General features: G+C 43.4%; 1 protein-coding gene across 7 annotated transcripts in view; it reads left to right on the forward strand.

Moving 5' to 3' along the window:
- SGCD (sarcoglycan delta) overlaps positions 1–17501 on the forward strand; it is a 788612-nt gene that overhangs the window by 637947 nt on the left and 133164 nt on the right. For all 7 annotated transcript variants that reach the window (XM_069199628.1, XM_069199629.1, XM_069199630.1 and 4 more), the window contains 2 exons: positions 168–255; positions 1856–1975. In XM_069199628.1, coding sequence (XP_069055729.1) covers positions 168–255; positions 1856–1975 — 208 coding nt within the window. The remainder of the gene's footprint in view (positions 1–167; positions 256–1855; positions 1976–17501) is intronic.

Below are 17501 nucleotides of genomic sequence, written 5' to 3' on the forward strand. Positions count from 1 at the left end.
CTTGCATTCAGTTTACTCGTGTTGGACTTTTCATTGTGAATTTCTGTTTTCATAGGCCTTCAAATGTTAATTGACAATTTTTTGGCCTGGTCAGCTAGCATCAGATGCAATTATGTTGTTTTTCATTACTGTTTTCTATTTTAACATGCCATTTTATGTTTTTTAAGGGTAATCCATTGTACCTTCAGTCTGCCAGAAACGTGACAGTGAATATTCTTGACGACGAAATGAAAGTTCAGACCCAAGTAATAACAGGTAGGAATAAGGTCTATAGGAAATTATAGCACGTGTTGTTGGCTGTTCAGTTTTATGTAACATATATCTCTAGCATTTTTGCTCTGGTTGGTATTAACTTACTATCTTCTGTGCTTTCAAAATGTTAATAGCCTCAGTGCTGTAGGTTGCTTGTTCTTAAAAAGCAATGCCCACAATCGCCGATTTACCCATTTATTTTGAAATCTTTGTTACCTTACCATTTTGATGTTGCCGCTATTTGCAGTGGTGTCCATTTGTGATGGAATCGGCTATTGTGCTTCAGTTACACAGTTATGCTGGTATATTCAGTGTGGCCGTGTTAAGCAGTCACACAGGAGTTGCCATGGTCTCCAGCTTATCTAGTCATGTTCACATTGGTGATGGTGACAGGCTTACCCAGAAATGATTGGGTCACAAATTGCAGGCCTTGCTAATGCAGGAGGAAGAGGCTCTTGGGCCATGGCTCTTGACTCTTGTCCCTCATGTGGTCCCAAATACCTCACTTAGCCAGCATGGTTTATTATTTCCACAATCCAGGGTTTAGCCAGAAAATGAAAATACCCCCTGCTTTGAACCAAAGCTCTTATTGCACCAGGCATGCAAAGCAAGTCATTGCGACCCTTCCCAGAAGAGCTCTTTGTTTCTTCCACCCATGCATCTATCCATCTATCCGTTCATCCTTCCATTCACCTGCTGATATCCACCGTTGCACATTTACATTCTGTCACACATTCATTCTTTCATCCATATTTCTTTCTTTCTACTTTCCGTCCACCTGTTTGGTCAGCCACATCCAAATCTATCCATTCATCTTCTAGCACATCCATTCTCCCATCCATCATTTCATCCATCCATCCCACTTTCATCCATCCATACTTTCGCTCACCCATCCATCCACCCGTCCACTACATCTATCCTTCTTTCACTCCATCTATCCTCCTTTCACTCCATCTATCTTCCCTGTAACTCATTTATCCATCCTTTCACTCAGTCATACATCCTTTCACTCATCCATCCACACACCCTTCCATCCACTCATCCATCCACACATCCTTCCATCCACTCATCTATCCATTTAACCTTTCGCTTATCAGCCACCCACCCTTTCGTCCATCCATCCAGTCTACCTTCTTTTCACAAATCCATTCATTCGTTCACTCATCCACCCATCATCCTCCATTCCATTTATTCATCTTTTCACTCAGCCTCCATCCTTTCATTCATCCATCCATCTTTTCACTCACTCATCCTTCCATTGTTTCACTCACTCATCCATCCATGTATTCATCCTTTCACTCATCCATCTGTGTCCACCCATCCATCCTCCCTCACATTCACACATCCATTCTTACATACATCCTTTCACTCACACACTCACCCACCTTCTCACGTTAATCATGAGCCTTCATCTGAGAGTTGCAGGCAGAAGAGGCCCACCAAGAACCCCACAGTAGCTGCTAAAGTGGGGGATGCACGACGCCTCTGCCCACAATGCATGATAGTGTGAATGGTCTGTTCCAGGATGGCAGCCCTTGCATAGTAGTACCGCCACCCCGCAAGCTGATGCACCCTTCTGTTGCTCTCACCCCTCCCGCTGCAGGTGCACAGGGTGTAGATGCCTACGGGAAGCGGTTCCAGGTGATGTCAAACTCGGGGAAATTGCTCTTTTCTGCAACTAACGAAGAGGTGGTCGTCGGAGCGGAGAGGCTGCGTGTTTTAGGTAAGATTGCTTACTAATCAGAAATTGAAACTGACATATCTTGGGGCACTGTCAATCAGAAAATCAGCGAAAGTTTTTAAGGAACGTTACTTGCAAACAGTGGTCAGAAGAAAAATCTTAGCACAGTTAAATATTTAAGCAGCGGTCTTCTCACCTTGTGCCAGCTGCTCATTGAGTTAAAGATTGTAGTGACCTATAGAAAAGTGGCAATACATTTAATATTTCACACATTACATTTGTGAAATGCAGTAAGAATGCTAAACCACAGTAGTGGGATGTGAGGCAATCACATAAGTGTATGGGAAATTGACATCCAGCTTCCCTTTTGTAATTTCTTACCAGGCATACATGCAAAATAAAACAAGCAGACAAACTTCTCATTGGAAGTTCAATAGATTACGATGAAAAGTTAAAAAGTCATATTGTGTAGCGTTTTTGTCTTGCAATAAATCCTGTAAGGACAATATCATGAATATTTGAGGCAAAACATGGATTGCTCTGTTGAGATCAAGGTTAACATCCTCCAATACATTTTGTCACAAATGATGTTAGTTTACATTTTTCTCTCACTGATATATTTGAAACAATGCTGTAGTCCTTTTAGGTATGATTTTGCCACGTTCATGTAAAAGGATGTTGGATTTTAGAAACATTCGAGGAAGCAGAGGCATCTTCATTACTTGCTAGAGTCGTGTTCCTCCTTGTCATCCATTCCAGCACTTCTGCCCTCTGCCAGGGACTGGGAAACTGTGCTTGAAGGTAGTACACAGGTCATCTCCGAGGCAGTGTTGTTAGGAAAGGCGAGCTATAAAGTGTTTGAAGAATGGAACTGGCTCTTCTTCAACCAGTAACACCAGCAACATACATGCAAGTTGTTCCTGCAACTTGTAGCTTCATAGCCAGCATCCTTGAGTCAGGCTTTTTCTGCAGGCCCTGGAAATTACAGAGACTTCTGCCCAAGTTCAGAGATGAACCGGTCTGTTCTCCCCTGGTCCATTACACTGTTACTATTACTGCTGTGTCAGTGGTGCCCTGAGCCTCTCTTGACTCCCGTGTGGACAAAAAGACAAATTTCTTACAACTTATTAGTTGCAATCATTCTGTTGCTCCTAAGTGATCCGATCCTAAGAGCTGAGCTTTTATACTTCTGGCCAAAATGAATATTTGGCTACATCACAAGACTAACTAGTGAGAAAATTCAAGCTCCAGGTGGTAGAGTCTCCTCACTTCCTGTAAAGGTAAATGGAAATTTACAATCCTAACCCATACATAGTTTGATGCAGGCCAGGATCAGGGAGTTTCAAGCAATTCAACCGAAAGGTATCCCATCTTATTGTACTTTTTTAGCATGAAATTTGTTGTCTTTGTTTATTTCTATTATGCTATTATACTGGTATTTCTATTTGCATTGAGCACACTTGGTGCCATTTGTGCAGGCCTGGACGCCCATACATCACCTTGAAGTGGACACATTCATATCTTCAGTCAATCCAAATCTATTTCTAGCCCTTGATGCCAAAGAGAGTCAGGGGAGTGAGAGGTCACCAACATGGAACACTCCAGATTCAGACCAGAGAGAGTAATCTCTGGAAATTAAAGAAGAAGCACATTTTGTGATCCATGGCTATGCAAATTCCAGAACTGTATTGAGTAGCAATCTGGGGCTAACACATTGATGATCCCTCGCATCAAGAACTCTTTCTGGTGGTGGGACACTTCTGTGTTTGTCTTTTCCTTCCTCAAGGGTTGGAGTTTGGCATACATGTGTATCTAATTTGGCATCTGTTGTTTGTACTGGAATAATTCTTCAGAATACTTGAACTCATGTACAAAGGACATTTTGCTGTGTTGTATTAACAATGTTACTCACCTACGTGTTTGGCTGCACACAGAACACTCTCTTTTACTAGCTCTATGGTGTTACAGGAGACCTGACACTGTAGTACAGACTGCCCTCTGTGGGTGTGACTCCTGGACCTAGTCAGCTCAAGAGTCTGCTCCATTCATGCCTGCTGCCACGAGTTGCCGTATTTGATGGACAACCCCCTCTAGCATTCCCCAATATGTGAGTCCTCTGCTTGCTAAATCTGTCTACCTGGTAATACCCTAGTCCTGTGTGCTGCTGTGGGTGGGGTGCCTAACTGGTGCCCCTCCTCTAGGTCTCAGTCTCCAGACCTGTGCTTTGGGCCTGTAAGGGGTGCCGTTGTTGCTAATATCTGGCTCAGACTGTTAATATGCTAGGTGCTGTGAATGCCACCTTAACTCTATTTGACTTGCAACTGTGCTTTTTGCCCTGCTATACAAACTCTCACTCCCATGCAAACCTTCCTTTCTGGCTAACTACATTGAATCTACTATGCCTCATGCCTTAGAGGCTCACACCGAGTGCCCTACGTGCTCCCAAACCACCTGGCATTGGGGTGTTTTGCGCCCTCCCAATTCAGGGTAGTTAGCCAGAAAGGAAGCTCTGCATGCCTGTGCTCTCTGTATACGTGATTGGGCAGAAACCTGTTGTCCCTCTGATCTCTTTGTATGAAGCACTGAAGTGGACAGCTATTTTCTACTAACTACTCCACATACGCTCATGGGGATTTAGTCTGGATAAGAGCAGAGGTCTCTTTCATTGCAGATGCCAGAGATCCAGTTCCAGAGATATGTTACATCTTTATATAAGGCAGATTGGAGGGCTGCCATGTGTTGCTTGGAGCAATATATGCTTCTAACTCTGAGCAGGCCGCCTCCCTGGATACTCTATTTGGGGTTCTGTCGTGCTAAAGTGGACTCGCCTGGCTGGTTGGTTTGGGTCTTTATTAGTGTTCTGAACATTGAATTGGATCGCTCCTTTCCAACCCTCCCTCACATTGCCGCCACTTCGAATGTACGCACGCTAACTGTCTGGCTAAATCACTGGAGTCTTGTGAACATCTGGCAATTGCTAAATGCCTCAACATAAGTATATTCATTCTATTCACACCCTCAGGACCTTCAAGTTCAAATTTCGGGTCCTTCCTAGCTAATGTGTCTCCTCCCTAAGTGCTACTGGACCAAGGGGAAGAACCTAATAGTGACATCTCACTTTTTGAGAAGAAAGAAGCTATACATGCTTGCATCTGGCTTGACTCTGCGCTGAGATTGGCTAGATACTGAGTTCTATAAAAATTACGCTTCCCTTCTTGCCTCATGCTTGAAGATGTTTTATGACGAGGCTATAAGAGCTGCTTGTCTTCTACCCTCACTTTGCAACTCTTCTTATCTCTATACTAAACAAGACAGCGGTCTACCCGGGCTGGAGCCTTATAGACCACTTGCAATCCTTAATGCAGACTACCAGATACTTGGTAAGATACTGCCTGACTGCCTGCACTCCCTGGTCCCCCATCTGGTTCACCCATACCAAAATGGGTTTGTACGGGCAAGGAGTACTTTCCTCAATCTGCGCAGGTTCTTTCACCTGCTGGAGTATGCCCCTGCTTTCTGGCGCCAGGCAAGTTGTCTGGTGCTGAAGTTAGAAAAAGCCTTTGATTCACTGGAGTGGACCTTCTTGTTTGAGGTGCTTCCGAAATGCGGTCTGGGAGCCTTCTTCATTCACTTGATTAAACTCCTTTACACCTAACCTTCTGTAGGGGTAAAAACAAGCCGCCTCCTCTCTGACCAGATATAGATTCACAGAGATACCCGTCAGGGATGTCCTCCATCCCCACTAATATTTTCTTTACCCATGGAACTGTTGGCTCATGTCCTCTGTGTGCAAGGTCAATAGTGGGGTATTCTGCTAGAAGACAGAGCTCATTTAGTCTCCCTCTGTACAGACAATATGCTCCTTTACCTATGGGACATACATGATGTCCAATGTGACGAAGTGCAGACACTCACTGAGTTTGCATATGTACTGGGCCTAAAAGTTAACTGGGCTAAATCATTTTGTCCTATTGGATGCTGCTATGCCTGATCCTGACACTAGAAGAAATGGTGCTATTTACCCTGGCATTCTGTCACGTTCTGTTATTTAGGAATAAGAATATACCATATGCCTGGGGACCTCTTAGATAGCAATCTTACGCATGCAGTGTCCTCAGTGTGAGCATAGATGGCTTTTGGACGGTCCCTGCCACTTTTAGTAGCAGGTCGCATAGCCCGCAAAGAGATGGTGGTGCTACCATCCCTACTGTATTTTTTGTTGTTGTTGCTAATCTCCCTCTTTTGGTCGCTTGAACAATTGACATGTGATTCAGCTGCAGTTTCTCCATGAGGGCGGTGGAGCATCCGTCCCCTCCCAACCCCCTCCCCCCAGCCCACTGCGAGCCACAGGTGAAAAACATAAAATGGCAATCAAATGATTTAATTGCCATTTTATTTTCCCCCCTGATGTGCAAGCTGCAGTTCCCCTGAGGCAAAGTAATGGGGGCGTGTCCTATGCTGCTGATTGGCAAAATGCAGGACACAAGCAGTGCCTGGCTGGATGCTCCAAAGTGCGCATGTCACTTTGGACGTCTGTTTTAAGCCAGCAAAGTGACATGCGCACTTTGAAGACCTTCACCCAGCTGTTTTAAGACAGTTGGTTGGAGACAAAGCAAAGGCCTCCAGGGCCTGAAGGAGCACCAAGCCAGCCCACTCCATCCAATCCAGGCGCTTCTCTCATGCTAGTTAATGGCATGAGAGCAGCGTCTGGATTGGTCAGGGGAGCTCAACAGCAGACTGCAGTTTGCAGAACACTGAGGAGGATATGCTGCAGTTCGTAAGTACCTTTAATTTTAATTTTATATAACATAGTTTTATTCTGGGCTTTTGGAGGGAGGGGTTGTTTTATTATGGGCTTTTGGAGGGTTAGGGTATTTTATCTTGGGCTTTTGAGGAACGGGGTGCTTTATTTGGGGCTTTTGGTGGGAGGGGGTGCTTTATTTTCTTTTTTGGGAATTGGTGGGGCACTTCGCTCGCCCCACCACTTTTTAAGGTTACCAGCCTCCCCTGATGTGATTTTATTTGGCACACTGTGTGACAAAAGAATGCACTCATGAAGGTTTACCTCCCGCCTGATCAGGGGGCCTTAGGATACTCAGATTTGAGCATTCCTATCTAGCATCTCAACTTCAGTGGGTGACCAGGTGGTTATCAGGACTCCAGCTGGATGATTCCATGACTACATCACCCCTGTGGGAGTTAACACATATACTGCATCTTTTTAATCCATTTTCCAAACTAGTATTGCCTTGCTCTAGTCTCATGCTGATCACTTCCGGAGAAGACTCTTCCTTACTCGCTTAGTGACACTATATGCTCAGGCGCTTCCGCTACTCGGTACACCTAGAGATAGGTTGGTTACTACCCTAGCAGAGGTGTGCCTTCGGCATGAAGTAGGACTCCATAGTCTTGGTGATCTTTGTTAAGCTAGCATTCTCCTTCCTATGGGGGAGCACATCACTGACACCAGGCTTCACCCGGGCCAATTCCTACTATACAGTTCCCTTACCTGGATGATGAGGGGGTACACTGGGGTGCAATACAACAGGAGCACACAGTGCTCCTGATAATTCAATATTTGCATGTCATGGGGACGGGCAGCCATATAATAAAATGGTTTGCTAGTAGGCATGCTGCAGTGCCTGTTACATCACTATGCCACTACTGGGGCCACAAGCTGGGGTGCCCCAGTGCAGGCAACGATTTGCAGAGCATTCTGGCATACCTAGCCTTGGTGTCCCATAACACTCATTTTAAAAATAATGCAGTCCTACATATTACACAGGGCCTACCTGACACCAGACAAAATCAAGCAGTACATCCACCGCACAGACACTGCCTCTTGCCAGACACTGATTTCCTGCATATGTTTCGGATGTGCCCTGCACTCTCCCAGTACTGGCTAGGTATCGCAACTCTATGAGTCCTCTATAGAGAGAACTCCTATCTCCGCACATGAGGTGTGCCTGCTGGTTATGCTCAGACACAGCAAAAAGAACAAAGTAACTCTGCGGTTCTCGGACCAGGCTCTCCTGCTAGTTAAACTTTGATTACTCATAGATTTAAGCCGACCCTCCCCCTTCAACTCCCTGCCTGGGCTCACTCATTGGGTGCCTGGGCGCAGGCTGCGTAAATATCCTATTTCTGCTGGCTAGGACACTGCTGGCTGAGCTATGTTCTTCTTTGAGAAACAATAACCTTAATACATTTCGCCTAACGCCTGACCGGCGTTTTTGGATTCCCCGAATGGTACTTCCATTCTTGAGCGTTGTTGTCCGTCCCTCCCTTTCAGGTCGCAGCTTTTTCCTTGCTCTAATATTGTACCAGGTCTCCTCGTTTATTGTGTAGGTATCGGCTAGTTATTTTGTTCGAAGTTGAGATGTGTTCCATCTTTTTATTACTCTGGCTATCCTATGCCCTCTGCACTCCGATGCGGTAGTCTGCTCACTCCTATTAACTACTGTTCTTCACACCTTTGCATTATTTGATATGCCATTAATGGAAGTGTATTGCTTAATGGTGTTGCTAACTGTATGCTTGTAGACCACTTGCTACCCTGTATTTGCAAAACTATGTAATACAAATATTTTTTTTTTTAAACAATTGAAAATGAACAGGTGCTTAACTTCTGAGAAAAAACTAAAAACATACTATGTTGGACGGCTGCCTCAAATTGTTTCAGACTTTAATTGATAAATACGTAGAAATAAGGACTATTGTTCCAGCATCTCCACAGCAAGCAGTTTTACACCTAGCACCTCAACCCAGCACTTCCTGCACCCAGCACTCCCTGTACCCAGCACTCCCTGTACCCAGCGACATATTTGCAGTCAATTCCTTCACAGGTACCTTCTACTTACTCTTGAGCTCTCCTACACCTAGCAGCACCTCCTAAGTCCAGCATTTACTTCTGGAGCCATTTGATGCACTGGGTGCAACCAGTGCACCAGCAGAACAGTCTTTAGCCGACATCTCCACCACATCTCCTCATTCGACCCTATGCTGTTGCTCTAGTATTTCTAGCAAGGACACACCTGCAGCCAGCACATGAGCAGCAGACACACCTGTCGCATCACCTGAGCAGCACACGCACCTGTGGCCAGCATATGAGCAGCAAATAGAAAAGTAAAAAACTATGTGTAGTGGGGAAAGATTGTCAAAAACCTACTCCTATCCAGAGCACTCCAATTACTCTGGGGCAAACAAAGAAAATTAAATCCGTACTTTTCATAAGTTTTTTACAAAGAAAAAGAAGAAGTCCTCAGTCTCGAGTGCCATTCACAATTATTTATATAAAAAAAAACACCATCTTGTGGACACATTTAGACATTATGGGCCTGATTACAACTTTGGAGGAGGTGTTATTCCGTCCCAAAAGTGACGGTAAAGTGCCGGATATACCACCAGCCGTATTACAAGTCCATTATATCCTATGGAACTCGTAATACGGCTGGTGGTATATCCGTCACTTTACTGTCACTTTTGGGACGGATTGACACCTCCTCCAAAGTTGTAATCAGGCCCTATATTCTCAACAATTAAATAACATTGTCTTCTACTGATCATCTATTTATAGGCTGCATTCTTATTACAAAAAAAAAAACCTTTGTGAAGTAGTCCTTTTAGGGCTTAGGACAAATCAATGCACTCTCATAATTCAAATACTACGATGCCCTTGACCAATATTCTAACCCCAAATCAAGATTGAATTGACTCCTCCAATAGTGTATGTCGTCGCGTTTCTGCCCTGCAAATTTCAGGCCTCTTCAGGACACGGGGGGGATACATCTTAATCTAGGCTTCCAAAGACCAGACGCGTTTCGGCCTGCAAATTTCAGGCCTCTTCAGGAAACGGGGAAGGACATCAATCGGCTTCCAAAAGCCAGACGCATTTCGGTCCTGCAAATTTCAGACCTCTTCAGGACACGGGGAAAAACATCTCAATCCATGAAAGCAATAAAAGCCAGTTTTAAAGCCCTAATCACAAACCACACTCTGATAAACTATCCAAGTTAAAAAAGAGTTGCCAAACGCATGTTTCTTGTGTAGTGATTCATTACTCTGCCGGTGAGCAACAAGTTTAGACCGAAACGACCATCAATAAATCATGCAGTGCAAGTCACTTTGTATCTCAGTGTGTATAGTATATCTTGAAATAGTTAGATTTAAGATGCGCCACCCACGGGTTGATGTAAAATTGACCGGCTTAATACATAATTAAACTTGTGATTGTCATAAAAAAAGGTTGTTCTAGTCCTAAACAGCCCCGCTGAGTGTCTCTTGATCGTCGGCAGAGCAATGGAGGAAACTACATTACTTAAAACACAATAACTGAAAATACAAGAAATGTACAATAAAATGCAACCCCTTTCACCTTAAAACTCTTACAAAAAATGAGCAAAATATATGCTCAAAATTAGTAAACAAAAGAAACAGACATTGTGCATCGATCTCACAAGCATATTGACAATATGTATACCCCAGATTGTTATAGAAAAGAAACTGACAATATCCATCAATGTAACAAGCATATAATTGCAATTCCAGCACTGAAATTTCTAGATATACATGGATATGGACCTATGATTAAAACTTTCTATGGAATACTGTCGCCTCGTAAAAAACCCTAAGCCAAAAGTGTTAACTTCTATCTACCACTCATGTCTACATAGACTATACTGTAAAGACAGCCCTCACTTGATAAGAGCCCATATTTCATCTGCTTCATTTAATCCATTGTTGGCTATACCAAATTTCTCAATCATTTTTTCTTCCAACCTGTTTAGGATTTGGTGACATGTCGATAGTGGCCTTGTTTTTTAACAGTGCATATAAGTGACCATTGAATCTCATTTTCTGTATGATTGACTCTTTTATAATGATCCACCATTAGTGCGCCACTTACACCGTATCAAATCCTTGACCGGTATTGAAGTATACAAGCTTTAACAGTCTGCATAGTCTGTCCTATGTAAGCTAAACCCCATGGGCATTGCATACAATAGATGGTGTGTTTTGTATTGCAGTTGGAGAAATCTTTTTGATAATGTACTTTTGTATTAATACTAATTGCTTGAGAATTCTCTGTAAATTGACAGGCTGCACAATTTCCACATTTATAGTGTCCTGTCACTGGAGGTAAACTTAACATCTCTCTCAAGTTGCTCTTTTTCGGCTCTTTGCTGGCTGGTTTTACTAAGTGTTACCTTAAATTACGAGCCTTACGAAATGAGAACATTGGTTTGGTGATCTGTAATGGTGCCAATATCTTCCAATTTCTTTCAATAATGTTCTTAGCTTTATTTGCTTTAGGGTGCTATGTAATGACATGTCAGGGGCACTTCTTTCTGCCTAATCTTGGGAGTAAGTACATTTTCCCTAGGAGTAAACCAGGCCGTTTGGACGCTGAGTTGACCAATTTCCTAGGGTACCCTCTATCAATTTTTGTGTTAGAATGTTTACATTTTTTAAATAATCTTCCTTCTCTGAATAGATGCTTCTTATCCAGAGAAACTGTCCATAAGGCATGTTGTCCTTCAAACTCCGAGGGTGCCCACTAGAAAAATGAAGTAGTGTATTCTTGTCTGGGAGTTTATTAGATAGGCTGACCAATAATTTTCCTTCCTTAATCCAGAGGTCTAAAAAAGTAATCTTCTTGTGACTTCTGGACATTGTGAAATTCAAATCCACTCTTCTGTCATTGAGCCATTCAACAAAACTAGTGAGGTTGTCTATCTTGCCTGCCCATATCATAAAGATATCATCAATGTATCTAAACCATTGTCTGATGTTCTGGTTGTAGAGTTGCTGTAAATACACTGCTCCTTGAAATAGTCCATCACTAAGTTCACTACCTCTGGGATGAAGCTACAACCCATAGCTACCGCTTTAATTTGGAGATATAGTTCACCTGGAGTGCCTTGAGACCCTCACGGGTGAGTAGCCGTGCTTTACAAATACTGATTGATTGATTGATTCACCCTTAACTTCAAAAAATTATTTTTGAGGCACATTGTCACTAAAGTCACCAAGAATTCTGTGGGAATCTTATGTGGTCTTGGTCTTTTCTCGAGTGCCGAATGGATTACATATAAGGCCTCATCTTGAGGAACGTTGGTATACAAGGACTCAATGTCTAATGTAACCAAAAGTTTGAAATTTTCGTCAAATGCAAGGCCTTCAAACTCATTGATAGCATCCATAGAGTCCCTGACAAACACCCAAAAGGTTTCAGGAAGGAATCTACATACTGGGCTAGAGGTTCCAAGAGCAAACCACAGACAGATATAATTGATCTCCTGGGGGGATTTTCTAAATCTTTGTGAATTTCTGGACAACATATATGACCAGTGTTCTGCACTGTTTTCTGTTAAGAAATTTAAACTCTTTCTTACAGATCAACCCCCCTCCCATAGCTTCTTCTGTGAGTGCAATAATTGTACTGCTTAGTTCCTTAGTTAGATCTTCTCTGATGGGTCTGTAATGACATTGGTTGTTAAGTTGTCTCATTATCTCCTAATCATATTTCTCAGTGTCGGAAATCACTACCCCCCCCCTCCTTTGTCTGATGGTTTAATCACAACATTGTCATTCTTTGACAAACTCTCAATCGCTGTCACCTCCATTTTAGTACAATTCTGTCTAAAAAATGTCTTTTTAGTATTGAGACAGTCTATTTGAATCTCAGGGGGCATATTAGACCCACTTGGACAAAAGGAAGACTTATTCTTCAGCCCATTGATATTGATCTTGTTGCCACCACTTTCTTCACTAAAGAAAGCCTTCAATCTTACTTTGCAGAGAAATTGGAGTATTTCAGCCTTAGTTTATATTGGATCTTGTACTTTTAGTGGCATGAACAATAGTCCCTTACTTAGCACCCTCCTCTCATTACCTGTGAGTGCATATTTGGACAGGATATGTATTGGGATCTGATCTTCTCTTATTGCAGAAGCCATTATTACCATCTGTATACCCTCCTCTTGGTCCTCCAAATACCTTACTCAGTGGGCTGGCTTCCAACCGCCACCTCTCCCTCCTCGTCCTCCTCTGCCAAAAAAAGGGGCTTGTGCTCTCTGATACTCTAGGGTGGAAGGAGAGGATTTCAATGTTTCTGTATTTCAGGATGTATCAGAAAAGATTACACACCTTCTCTGTGATCTCCCTCTATACTGCAAATTCAAATTACTTGGATTGTTGTTTTTATAAAAATCTTCTTTTACATAGGGATAGACATTTTCAATTTTGAAACTCTGTATTTAGTTAGATACCTTTGCGGTTTTGGTGTTAATTGTGTGTGTATCAAATTCCGCAATAGTTTTTTCCACATTGGCCAGTAACTGACTTGCTTATCATATTTATTTCTCTTGCTATTGTATTTCTTTGAGCTGATTTAATTTTCTTTGTTTGCCCCGGATTAATTTGTGTGCTCTGGATAGGAGTACGTTTTTCACAATCTGTTCCCACTGCACAGTTTTTGCTTTTATATTTTCTGGCCCAGGTTTAGTGCAGTTACATGGAAACACCCCGTATTTACATATACTAGCATATGAGCAGCAGGCTCACCTGCCACCAGCTTCCAAGCAACAGTCACACCTGCCGCAGCACCTGAACAGGATGCTCACTTGCGGAAAGCATATGAGCAGCAGGCACACCTGCCACTAGCTCCTGAGCATCACTCACACCTGCAGCCACTGCATGTGCAGCAGACACCCCTACAGCCAGCACGTGAGCAGCAGGCACAACTGCCACAGCACCCGAGCCAGAGCCACACCTGCAACCAGCGCATGAGCAGCAGTCACACCTGAAGCCAGCTCATAAGCAGCAGGCACACCTGCAGCCAGCTCATAAGCAGCAGTCACACCTGCAGCCAGCGCATGAGCAGCAGACACCCCTACAGCCAGCACGTGAGCAGCAGGCACAACTGCCACAGCACCCGAGCCAGAGCCACACCTGCAACCAGCGCATGAGCAGCAGTCACACCTGCAGCCAACTCATAAGCAGCAGTCACACCTGCAGCCAGCGCATGAGCAGCAGTCACACCTGCAGCCAGCGCTTGAGCAGCAGTCACACCTGCAGCCAGCGCATGAGCAGCAGTCACACCCGCAGCCAGCACATGAGCAGAAGACGCCCCTACATCCAACGCATGAGCAGCAGTCACACCTGCAGCCAGCGCATGAGCAGCTGGCACACCTGCAGACAACACAGTTGCAGCCTGCCAGCGGAAGCCAGCATCACTGTATAACCTGTGTCTACTGTACAGCCAGCACAGCTTCATCCAACAAACAACCCGTGACTGCATCCCAGCAGCAAACACCACTAAAGCCTGCACTCCTGCACCAGAACTCATGGAGGCTGCATGTCTGCAGTCAGCACCTGAGCAGCAGGCACACCTGCAGCCAACACGGGCACAGCCTGCAGGCTGAAGCCAGCATCACTGAAGCTCGTGTGTCTACATCCAGCACGGAGGAACCAGCACAGCTTCACCCGATCGCCTGCACGGCTGGTGTCGCACGCTCCAGCACTCCCTGACGGATAGCTGAGAATGAAGTTATTGGGCAGAGAAGCAGCTAATGGAGAGACATTGATGAAATCATGTTTGAGGGACATTAAATGGAACTTAAAATAAAGCCGGAATAGCTTTATGGATTTTTCACTCAAACTGTTTATGAACATTTATCGTCAGTAAATTACAAAGTGGCAGAGGTGGGATCAGCTCAGACTTTTAATACAGGGCCCTTGGAAAGGAAATAAAAATGATTTGTCACCGGCAGATGCGGCTGCATGTGCCCGGGCTCGCGCTGGCGCGCGTGAATGCGTGACCCGTGCAGGGAGGCAGCCAGGAAGTGAGGGGGGAGGGGACGGGTACTATATCTGCCCTGCTGCCCACCAGCGGTGCTGTCAGACAGTGTCATCCACATACAGTGTGCCTGCCTGTGGGGAAGAAAGCTGGAAACTGAAATAATCCTTCGGCCAAAACACGACTTTCTTTCGCCCGTTTATATATTTTTCATCAGATAAGAGTAGAGCCTATGTCCAATATTTCTTTTAAAGCACGTAGCTGCATCAATTCCCATGCACGTCTGCCTCCTCACCTCACTTCTGCGAGGCCCTGTGCCAGCCCCCGCCGTCCCTCCCCCATTGAGGACCTACCTCACGTCTCCCTCCCTCGCTGTTTGAAGCCCTGCAGCAAATCTCTTTCCGGCTCTCTCCCCAGTCGTGAGGCTTACGTCACTTTCCATTTCATAAGGGTAATTGTATGGTATAGAGCATCAAAGGGAAACAAAAGGCAATGTCCTTCACCACATGACTCCATGCGCTTACTGGCACAACCAGATCCAGAACGGATTCCAGCCAGCTGCTACCCGGTGTAATGCATCAGTACACAATGCATACGCCTCCTGCACCCTTGCTCTGCGACCAGTATGATTCACTTGCAATCAGTCAGAAACACAATCAGATGCCTTACCTACAGACCACTGTGACACCTGTCAATACATTAAAGGATGCCAGGTTTCTGAAAGCACTTTGGAATTTTACAAATAGAGAAAATGCTCTGATGTATTGTATTGTATTTACATAGCGCTTACTACCTCTGACAAGGGGTAATAGTGTGAGTGGATTGGAGAGGAGGGTGTGTGAGTTTGTTAGTTGGATTTGCTAGAGTAATGGAGGGATAGAGGAGGGAAGAATCCAGAAGTGTTAATTGAGAGTTTAAAGTAATAGGATGAGGCTTGGGATGAGTAAAGGGGGGATGGAGGAGGGAGAAGTCTGTGGAAAGGGGTTAGGGAGATCATAGTAGTAGATGGGGGATTGGATGAGTCAAAGGTGAGTTAAATGAGAGAGAATTGAGTAGGGTTGTGATATAAAGACAGTTCCACAATCGTTGTTCAAGTGAAAGGCTTTATTTTACATCTCCACTGCTTCAACGGTCATTTCTTCAGACAGCTTCTCTTGGCAGCTCCTCTCTAGTCAGCCAGCTCTCACAGAATCCAACATTCTATTCTGCCCTCCTGTACCCAACATTCCGGATGAGCCAAGTTAGGAACAGGGGGAGAAGGATCTACCATTCCTAGTTATGTGTAATCTCATTCTGTTAATTTATATGCTATTACAACACTATTCCTAGAATTACTTATCCTCTAGTGAAAGTATTACCTATGAGCTTCATATATATTTTGATGCACTATATTACAACAGGTTGTTTGGTAGATCATGGTAGTAAGCTGAGGTTTGGGGTGAGCTAGATGCGGTAGAGGAGAGACGACCTTAGGCAGGGTTATTTTGGATATCAAAGTAGTAGAATGGGTTTGGGATGAATCAGAGTGGGGATGGAGGCTAGATTGATAGAGACATAGGGTGATGGGGAGACAGAGTAAAGCTTACTAGAGAGTACATTTTATTTTGCATTTATTTATTTTTTATTTAATTATGTATTTATTTATTTTTTGAAATGTATATATTTGTTTTATTTTTATATATTTTTCACCTATACAGTAGGACTACAGTAGTAAATAGATATGTAAATACATAGTAAGGGAATATATATGCAAGGAATATATTGATGGTTAAAATAATATGAGAAGTAAAGTTGCATTGTATAAACACAGACTTTCAAGATTTATAAAATTTTATGTTAACTAATAAGTATACATTTCTAACATTCATTTATCTTTCCTCAATTTTTCAGTAGCGAAATGCTTGCTTTGAAATAGTTAAGACAACATTTGTTCATTGCAATATAAAAAAGAAAGCAGTGAATTATAAGTATCTATATATAACAACTTATCTAGGAGCGAAGCAAGGACCTATGAACATGTTAATCATAGAATAATATACACATATATATGTATATTCACACATGCACACACACGCATACACACACATATATATATTTAACCGTGAGTAAATATACATTTATTAAACAGACTTAAAAAGTATGTATAATTTATTATTATGAAATAGTAACTATACATATTTCTTAAAGAACTATACATAGCTAGAATTTACACATAATCAGATTATAAATATTTCTCAACACAGGCATATGCAGTCCATTGCTGTTTGGATATGGTTGTTATGAAGGAAAGAGCCAACTCTTGAGTAGTCTTCTGAAGACAAGCTAGTTATCCGTGGATCTTACATTTGGGGGTAATGAATTCCATAGTTTGGCTGCTTCAATAGAGAAGGATGTACCACCTAAAGTCTTTTTCTTGTATGGTGGTGTTTTAAGGCGGGTTGCCAATCTTGAGCGGAGGTCTCTTTGTTGAATGTATTTGGTTATTTTGTTTCTGATGAAAAGTGGTCCTGTTCCATGTATAGCTTTGTGGGTGATACAAAGCAGCTTGAAGGTGGATCTTCTGGCAACCGGTAACCAGTGTAGTACTCTCAGGGCAGGGTAGATGTGGGCTTGTGGCTTTACATGTAATAGTAGCCTGGCAGCTGAGTTCTGAATACATTGTAGTTTTTTTAATAATAGATAGCGATTATCCATGGTCGAGGCCATTGGCATAATCCAGTTTAGATAGTGCAAGAGAGATAGTAGCCTGCACCTTGTGTGGAAATCCGA

Source organism: Pleurodeles waltl, chromosome 7 (genome assembly GCF_031143425.1).
Source record: "Pleurodeles waltl isolate 20211129_DDA chromosome 7, aPleWal1.hap1.20221129, whole genome shotgun sequence".
Classification (NCBI taxonomy): domain Eukaryota; kingdom Metazoa; phylum Chordata; class Amphibia; order Caudata; family Salamandridae; genus Pleurodeles; species Pleurodeles waltl.